Genomic DNA, 8,742 nt, shown 5'->3' with positions numbered 1-8,742 from the left:
CCTCCCACCCCCATCCCGCTGTCATCTCGCGAGCCATAACGTCCAAGGCCCGCTCTCGCCAGTCGCTCTGTATTATTCATCAAAAAGCACTCTGTGCACTGGTGCAGAAGAGTGGAGGTGATGTAAGCGTGGCTGTGAGCGTGCCTCGCGAGTCCTGACTGTCATTTGGGATGGATTCATGCGACGAACGAAAAACGTTTGTGCAGCTTTGATGGCGGTGCCAACAGCTAAAGTACGAAACCAGGAGGCGGAGAGGCAGGATGAAGATGGTGTCGTGATTTGACATATTTATAACAGCATATTCAAATCAGCATTAAACATTTGAAAGTTCTCATGATCATGAAAGGAAAATGCTGATCCATTTTTAAAAAAAGTACTTAAAGTAAAGTACTTAAAGTTAAGGTCGGAGTTTTCGCCGACCGCAATCGAAAGTTACTCTTGTGTGTCTCTATTGCCACCTTGTGTTCGGTTTCTTACACAACTGCGACGACAAAATTAACTATGATTGTTTCACGATACATATATTTTATTACCTGAAACAATATTAAGAGCAGTACAATGGAATAATAACAACAATATCGTCTCAATTTACATATCGTGTTTCGTTAAATACTGCTGTATGAAGGGAAACAGATACACACCCATTTGAAATGTACTTTCTGCCATTGAGTAGAAGAGTATTTGAAGTATGATTCAGTATATAGGTATAACATCGGTGCTGACATACATGTCTCATGTAATTCTATTTCATGTTTACATAAAAAAAAAAAAAAATATTGATACAGTACTATCATCAAGCCAAACAACCAGAGGCTCGTTTAAACAAACAAAAAAATGTTTGGTGTTAATAATACTGTCTTAATCATGTCATAAATATGGAGTAATGGGTGAAAGAATAAACTTGTTTTACATATTTAATCATAATATACTGTATAATCAACATTTTATTGCAAGTAGAGACGTTATTTCGTTCTTTGAAACGAGTATTGCATTGTTTACAATAGAGAGAAGCTTCAAAAGTGAAGTATGTATACAATATACCAATATAAATTTCATAAATACATCGACAGTACGTTTATTTAAAAAACGTACTTAAAACGTAAGACGACGAACGACTTCGATGTTTTTGGGCGGAACATGTCGTACATCACACAAACAGTAGGTGGCAGTGTTGTTGAACAAAACAGGAAAGATGCGCTTGAATGAACTGTCCCCCCGGAAGTGATTTTATTTTGACACTTTTTCTTCGCACGTAGTAATATGACACCACACTATACAATTAAACACACATTACTGTACAATCTTGTGGAATACAATAGTTCCTAAATCATAACACGATGATTTTGTGTGGACATCGTGTATCATTTCCAGCGTACAAGCTAACACTAGTTAGCTATGATGATATGACGACGAGTGAGAAGATGCTCGAAGGAGGTGAGAGTGAAAACAACACGGTTTGCATTACTGTATAAAGGGGTAATGAAGATATCTAACCATTTTTCACTGTAACTGGACTGAGTCTCTAACGAGCACTATTAACTATAAATGCCAAAATATGCATATGCGATTTATGTAAAGTGATAATTCGCACACTATCAGTTGTCACTGTTGTGGTATTTTATTTGCCTTACACAGCCTCATATCTGAGATAGATATCTCAAGACCAGACAAAGATACACTATCAATATTTTTTACTTATTGTAGCTTGAGATTTGTAAAATAACTACCGTGCCTTTGTAAATCTCGGGAAACGTGGTATTTGTAGGGCAATGTTTGAAATTTGTTTTTGATTTGTCCTATTTTACAAGTGAAATGGTATTGAAGGCGGTGATGGTTGAGAAGGCTCAACATACAGCAGGTTGGAGCCATGAGGGCAGGGAAAAGGACAGAGTGTGGTGATGGAGGTGGTCTATTCGAGGACCTGGACTTCCCTCCTAGTGACTCTTCCGTATTCTCTGACAGCTCCACCCCCATCTCCAGATTGCAAGGCCACATCATTTGGTTGCGTCCACAGGTTCGACCCACTCCTTCATTGGCCTGATTTGTTTGAAAGTTACTGTCGCGTGTCGTGGTGCATTTTCAAAAATTAAAATATTGTGCAAAAAGGTAATTTAATTCAACTGAAGTGTTATCTTAATTACAACCCCAGCTGCATACAAAGAGGTGTACAAAAGGAAAAAAAAAACAGACAGATCGTATGAAAACTAAGATAGCTAAAATATTAAATCATCGTAATATTCAGGAGATATGCCACTCGCCAGTTGTATTCCCTGACAACATCCATCTGAGTCATCCCAAGCAAGGCTTGCTGGGAGATTGTTGGTTCCTGTGTGCTTGCTCTGTGCTGCTCAAGAACAGACACCTTCTCGACAAGGTACAAGAATCAATCTACATTTTTGATTCTAATAATGCAATAGGTTATTATTGAAATGCCTTCCTCTGACTTTTTCTGTAGGTATTTCCTCCACACCAGCCGTTGTGGAGTGACAGCGATTACAGAGGATCTTTTCATTTTCACTTTTGGGATAAGGGACACTGGACAGAAGTGATCATCGATGACCGGTTGCCTTGTGTTGATTCGTCTCTCTGCTTCTCATGCTGCCACGCCCCCTCTGCCTTCTGGGTGGCTCTGCTGGAGAAAGCGTACGCCAAGTAAGTCGCCAGCCAATCGGATTGTTATTATTATTATTATTTGCGTAACTGAAAAGCTGCTATACTTTATTGTAACTTTAGGTTTTAATGTTGTCACTGTCTTTAAAATGTATTTTAAAAAAGATATTTCAAATAATTGGATAATATTTTCATGAATAACTTATTGTTCAGACATCTTTTCAATTTCGGTCGCGGCTTGGAATTGAAGCGGATTTACGTGGGACTGGAGATGTGAGACAATCTCTGGATCCTACAGCTTTGTGTTTGCTTTCAACATTTAGCTTGTAGCAGACGTGCACATTTCACCAGGATATCCCTGATACACTGATGAAAAGGACGCTTTGATCCTTTCCTCTTTCATCTGGAACTGCTTTATACAACAAAGAGGGTGCAAAAAATGCTTAAAATTCAATGCCTGTCAGTGTCTTTTGTGTTATCACACTATGTGTTATTTAGTTTTTTGTTGTTGTTTTGACCTCAAGATGGCAGCCTATACAGCAGCTCCTATATTTTGGTTTTCCACTTCTTCCTTTCCTTTCCTCTCACTTTGTCGCTGTGAAATGTAAATTTCTCCACTGCGAGACTACCAAAGGCGAATCCAATCCAATATTGTATATGTAGATTACGTTCGTCATCGCTTCACCTAGTAAACCCATTTGTACCCGTTTCCCCTTACTTTTCAGACACCACGGCTCATATGAGCATCTGTGGGCCGGGCAGGTGTCTGAGGCCTTAGTGGACCTGACTGGAGGTCTTGCCGAGTGCTGGAGTTTGTCTCACTTTGATTCAGAGGAGCAGCAGCAGCAGCGCACACCAGAGAAGAACCAAAATCGGGCCACGAGGAAAAATCTTAAACTGGATTACATATATACATTAAGAGCTACTTGTGCACTCAGTTGCTCCACTCAAAGCATCCCGGGAGGTATTTGTTTTTTTTCTTTTGTTCACCTTGATGACATTTTCATGACATCATCTGATTAGCCATCCCATCCGCTGTTAGGAGACAGCGAGCGGGGCCAGCACCATGCCATGGCTGTGATGGAATGGCTGAACGTGAAGACGCTCGCAGGAATCCCAGTGCGACTCTTCAGGATCAGAAACCCCTGGGGGAGATGCTGCTGGGGAGGTGCCTGGACAGAAAGGTGAGACTGACAATCTGATATTAGCACGTTTTTTTTGGTGCACCGTTTGCGTTTGATCGACCTATTTGCTCAGTATTCCTTTCTGCGTGTAGCGGTGCGGGATGGCGGACGCTAGATTCAGCCGATGCTTTGGACATCCAAGCCAGAGCGGCGCAGGGCGACTTTTGGTTGGAGGAGTCTGAATTCCTGTCCCAGTTTGATGATGTCACAGTCGGCTACCCGATCACTGAGGAGGGACACCTGCAAAGTATCTACACTGGTAATACTCTTGTTCAGTACAACAGTCCTTATTTGTACTTTACAGTGTGTACCTTGACTTTTGTTGTTGGTTGTTTTTTTTTGTTTTTTGGGTTGTACATGATTTACAAAATCATTGGATTGGATAAGATTAGCCTTTATTAGTCTCGCAGTGGAGACATTTACATTTCACAGCAGCAAAGTGATGAAAGTAAGAGGAAAGGAAAGAAAGAGGTACAAAAACAAAATACAGGAACTGCTGTAAAGGCAGCCACTCTCGCAGTGCCATCTTGAAGTGAAAACAACAAATAAACTAGATTGGATTGGATTAGCCTTTATTCGTCGAGTAATGGAGAAATGTACATTTCACAGCAGCAAAGTGATGAAAGTAAAAGGAAAGGAAAGAAAAAAGTAGAAAAAAATACATGACCTGCCAGAAAGGCAGCCACTCACACGGCGCCATCTTAAAGTAAAAACAAAAAAATTAAGTAACAAATAATGTGACAGAACACAAAAAACACAGACAGTCATTCATTAAGCACTTTTCTGCACCCTCTTTGTGATATCAAGCATTTCTATATGAAAGAGGAGAGCATCAAAGTTTCCTTTTCACCAGTGGATCAGCAATGTCATGGTGGAATATGCATGTCTACAAAGGTAAATGTTAAAAGCAAACACGAAAAGAGACTCTCACGTCTCCTGTCCCATGAAAATCCACTTCAATTCCAAGCAGCGACAGATCCACATCCGTCTCATCGCGGTCTCCTCAAGCCGTGCATCTATCCAGCCGCAGACTATCCAACAGCACCGACCTTTCCGCTGAACAAAGAGGGGGTGTGAAAATGCTTCCCATTAAAGGCGCAAAAAAAGCACAATCGGCCCAGAGTCAAATGGCACTGACATTCCTCCCAATCAAAAACGGTGCTGGCCTATTCGTGCTGCCGAAAAGGCGCAACTGCTCAGTACAGTCTCCTCCTTGATGAATGTCATGGCCAAAAATGCTGAAAAACAATCCGAACCCCTTTCCACACGACAGACAATGACAAAGTGACAAAAGAAAACACAAAAACAACAAAATAATTGTCTTGTGTTGTCGATCTCGTCAATGATGTCTCAAACAGGAAACCCCCTGCCACACCAACACCACCTTGCTGGACGATGGGTAAAGGGCCTCTCCTCCGGTGGGAGTCGAAATAGCACTAGCTATGATACCAACCCAAAGTTCTGGCTCAAAATGTGCGACAACGGGGAGGTCGTCGTATCTCTGCTGCAGCAGCCAAAGCCAAGACGATTTGCAGACGCGACCCCGGAGTCCGACGCTAGACGCCGGCATTACCAGGCCATTGCGCTACACGTATGGAAGGTTTGTCCCGTGGTTTAAAGTGATCTGCGTTTAGCTTTCAGTGAACACTTTTTTCCCCTCACTAGGTGGAGAAAAAACGATGTAATCTGAGCCGTACTTTGAACAAACCGCCATGTGCTTCTACTCACTGCCACGCACACCAGAGGGAGGTGTTGCTCCACGAGCGACTGGATCCTGGTCACTACCTTATGGTCCCCAGCACATACCAGCCGGGAGCAGAGGCCCACTTCCTTATTAGGGTCTTCTCCTCCTCTATCTCGTCCGTCAGGTGAAGCACAGCGCTAATGCTAAGATGCTGTCATTGTATCTGACTTTACATGCACTACTGTTCACATTGGTTACGTATAGCAAAATTAAAACCTGTTTTTAATTTTCTGAAAGACCCGTGTCACTGAATAGATTAACTCACTCATTGCCAGGCGATGTGCAAAAATGTGTCCACTCCAGTGCTATTTATTTATGAATTATTTATTTTTGTGTTTTTATTATTTATCAATTTATGGATTTATTTTAAGCTATTTTCAGGCTATCGGTAAAAGAATAGAGCCTAAGGTTTCTTGTGCTGAATCGAATGTTTATGGAGTCCTAAAACTCAATATTTTGTGGGTCCCGCAATTTGAGTGAAAATGACAAAAACCCTGGCACTGGAGTGGACACGTTTTTGCACATCGCCTGGCAATGAGTGAGTTAAATTCATAATACACTCCACATGATTCAGACTTGATCATAGTTTTAGTCCCTGGGGCTTTGTACTATCTTTAAATTGTAGCACTTTGTTACAATTTCAGCTGTTGTTAAAGCGCTATATCAGGGGTGTCAAAGTCATTTTATGCCGCGGGCCACATTGTAGTTATGGTTTCCTCTCGAGGGCCGTTATGAATTTGGGGAACCCATTAGAATGTTGAAATCCCTTCAAATATTACATATAGAGCCCACAGCAAATTAATGAATAACTCGTTTTCAAATCTGAAGTCAAGAATAATGACTTTTATTGTGGTTGACATCCAAAAATATGAAATTTTGGCTCAGATTTTAGCAATCAACATGGAATTTAACAAGTTTGATTTGCTTTCGCGGGCCGAAAAAAATGATGTGGCGGGCCGGATATGGCCCGCGGGCCTTGACTTTGACACCTGTGCGCTATATAAATCTATATGTATTGTATTGTATTAATAATATATTTTAATAGGTTGCGAAAATTACGAATTTGTGCACATATTTTTTAATTGATCTGTCTGAAACCGTGCCTTTCTTAGTGCCCTGAAGAGCCCAGCAACTCACCTGCCATTAACTACAGACGGAGAGTGGGAGACCACTCACTTCCGAGGCTCGTGGGTCGATGGAAGCTCTGCCGGTGGAAGCAGGAACTTCCCCACCCATGCGCAGAACCCCTGCTTCCCATTTATCGTTTGTGACGAGCCAATTTTGCCGGGCCTCAACGTTAAGGTTAACCTATACCAAAGCCGTACGGAAACGGATCTGCTCCCCATCGGCTTCCACATTTATAAGGTGAGGGTTCCGTTTTATCATCTCAAATGACATTTTAAAGGACAACCGACACCATTTTTTGTTTCCTAACTGACATCAGAAAAACGTTTGATAGCATCTAAAATACCCAAAACACACAGGCTGATATTTTTAGTCAAATGCAAAACACCAATAAAAATGAGTTAAAGTGTCCCAAAACGACTTAAAAATGACCCCAAAAATGGCGAGTTTCAGAAGGTCCCGCCCCCGTGTTTGTGACGTCACACTAAGACGTCTTGCCTTGCTCGAGAATCAAAACAATGGCTTCAGATTCGGATAACATGCTTTCTTGTTACTCATCCAGTTATGAATATGATTCAAATAGTTCTGAAGAGGAAAGCATACATGTTTGCAATCGATTAAAGAAGTCCTCCCGTATCAATTCGAGCCGTCAGGACTCCAATGTAGCGTCCCAAAAAATGCACAAGATGGCGCCCAAGCTTCGTTGAATATGGGCTGATTTGTCTTCTGGGAATTTGTGTCAACTAGTATCAAATAGTAGTCTTGGTGCAACACACGATTAACCATCGCGTTATGTATGTGTTTTCCTTCTAATTTTGCCATCAACACGAAGTTTTCAGACCAAACAAAGTACCTAAAATGCATTGTGTGTCGCTTTCTCCGTCAGGGGAATTCCAGACGTGACATCACGTCGGGTATTGTCATCATCAACTCAAAAACAAGACTTCCTGAATACTCAGCGCGAGTCTTAAAACGTAAAATACAGCTGGAATCTTTGTAAAATACGCTCAGTAGAAGTCATTTCAAGTGATTTTACAAATTATGGACACAACTTGTCCGCGGGCGTCGGTTGTCCTTTAAAGCCTGACTCAGGATGACTTACCGGATTTTATCCAGATACCAGCCGGGAAGCCAAATCATTCCATCCCCAGTGAGGACCCCGTTGCCAGTTGTGTCCCCCACTGCTACACTCAGGATGTCAGCTTGTCCTGCACTCTTCCACTTGGAACTTACCTCGTCGTACCATCCACATACAAGCCCAACTGCGCCGCAGACTTCACCGTCAGCCTTGCGCGGCGTATACACAGGTTGGTGACCACCCGTAACCCGACTCGTGCATCATCATTTGTTAAAACAAAAATGATGTTCACTTCAAGCTGTTTATTGCCAGATGGTTTACAGCAGGGGTGTCAAAGTCATTGTTTGCCGCGGGCCACATTGTAGTTATGGTTTCCTCTCGAGGGCCGTTATGAATTTGGGGAACCCATTAGAATGTTTAAATCCCTTCAAATATTACATATAGAGCACACAGTAAATTAATGAATAACTCGTTTTCAAATCTGAAGTCAAGAATAATGACTTTTATTGTGGTTGACATCCAAAAATATAACATTTTGGCTCCGATTTTAGCAATCATCATGGAATTTAACAAGTTTGATTTGTTTTCGCGGGCCGAAAAAAATGATGTGGTGGGCCAGATTTGGCCCGCGGGCCTTGACTTTGACACCTGTGGTTTACAGGAACCTGCAACACTGCAATAATGGATTGGATTGGATTGGATATGCCTTTATTAGTCTCACAGTGGAGAAATTTACATTTCACAGCAGCAAAGTGATGAAAGGAATGAAAGTAGAAAAACGAAATACATGAGCTGCTGGAAAGCAGCTCATACAAATACAATACAATACAATACAATACAATACAGTAAAGTCTCGTTATATCGATATTCTCGGGAGTCTGAAAAAATATCGATATAACCGGACTATCGATACATCCGATCCTGCGGCATGTAAATTTTCTCCTTGCGTTCATAGAAATAGTATCGTAATAAGCAGTACTATCGATATAATGAGACTTTAC

At 41.6% G+C, this 8,742-nt stretch overlaps 1 protein-coding gene across 2 annotated transcripts in view; it reads left to right on the top strand.

The window, feature by feature from the left end:
* The first annotated feature begins 1,225 nt into the window (after positions 1-1,225).
* capn10 (calpain 10) overlaps positions 1,226-8,742 on the top strand; it is an 11,708-nt gene continuing 4,191 nt past the window's right edge. The window contains exons 1-11 of one of the 2 annotated variants that reach the window (XM_089008850.1): positions 1,226-1,434; positions 1,809-2,014; positions 2,243-2,374; positions 2,456-2,652; positions 3,336-3,574; positions 3,653-3,794; positions 3,887-4,053; positions 5,153-5,394; positions 5,460-5,662; positions 6,651-6,903; positions 7,780-7,970. In XM_089008850.1, coding sequence (XP_088864976.1) covers positions 1,868-2,014; positions 2,243-2,374; positions 2,456-2,652; positions 3,336-3,574; positions 3,653-3,794; positions 3,887-4,053; positions 5,153-5,394; positions 5,460-5,662; positions 6,651-6,903; positions 7,780-7,970 — 1,913 coding nt within the window. In that variant the 5' untranslated portion in view covers positions 1,226-1,434; positions 1,809-1,867. The remainder of the gene's footprint in view (positions 1,435-1,808; positions 2,015-2,242; positions 2,375-2,455; positions 2,653-3,335; positions 3,575-3,652; positions 3,795-3,886; positions 4,054-5,152; positions 5,395-5,459; positions 5,663-6,650; positions 6,904-7,779; positions 7,971-8,742) is intronic. The other variant, XM_089008849.1, reaches the window with a different exon arrangement.

This window comes from Hippocampus bargibanti, linkage group LG11 (assembly GCF_051943395.1).
Source record: "Hippocampus bargibanti isolate YZ-2025 linkage group LG11, ASM5194339v1, whole genome shotgun sequence".
Lineage (NCBI taxonomy): Eukaryota > Metazoa > Chordata > Actinopteri > Syngnathiformes > Syngnathidae > Hippocampus > Hippocampus bargibanti.
The sequence above is the reverse complement of the archived record's forward strand: the minus strand, read 5'-3'. Positions and strand labels throughout refer to the sequence as shown.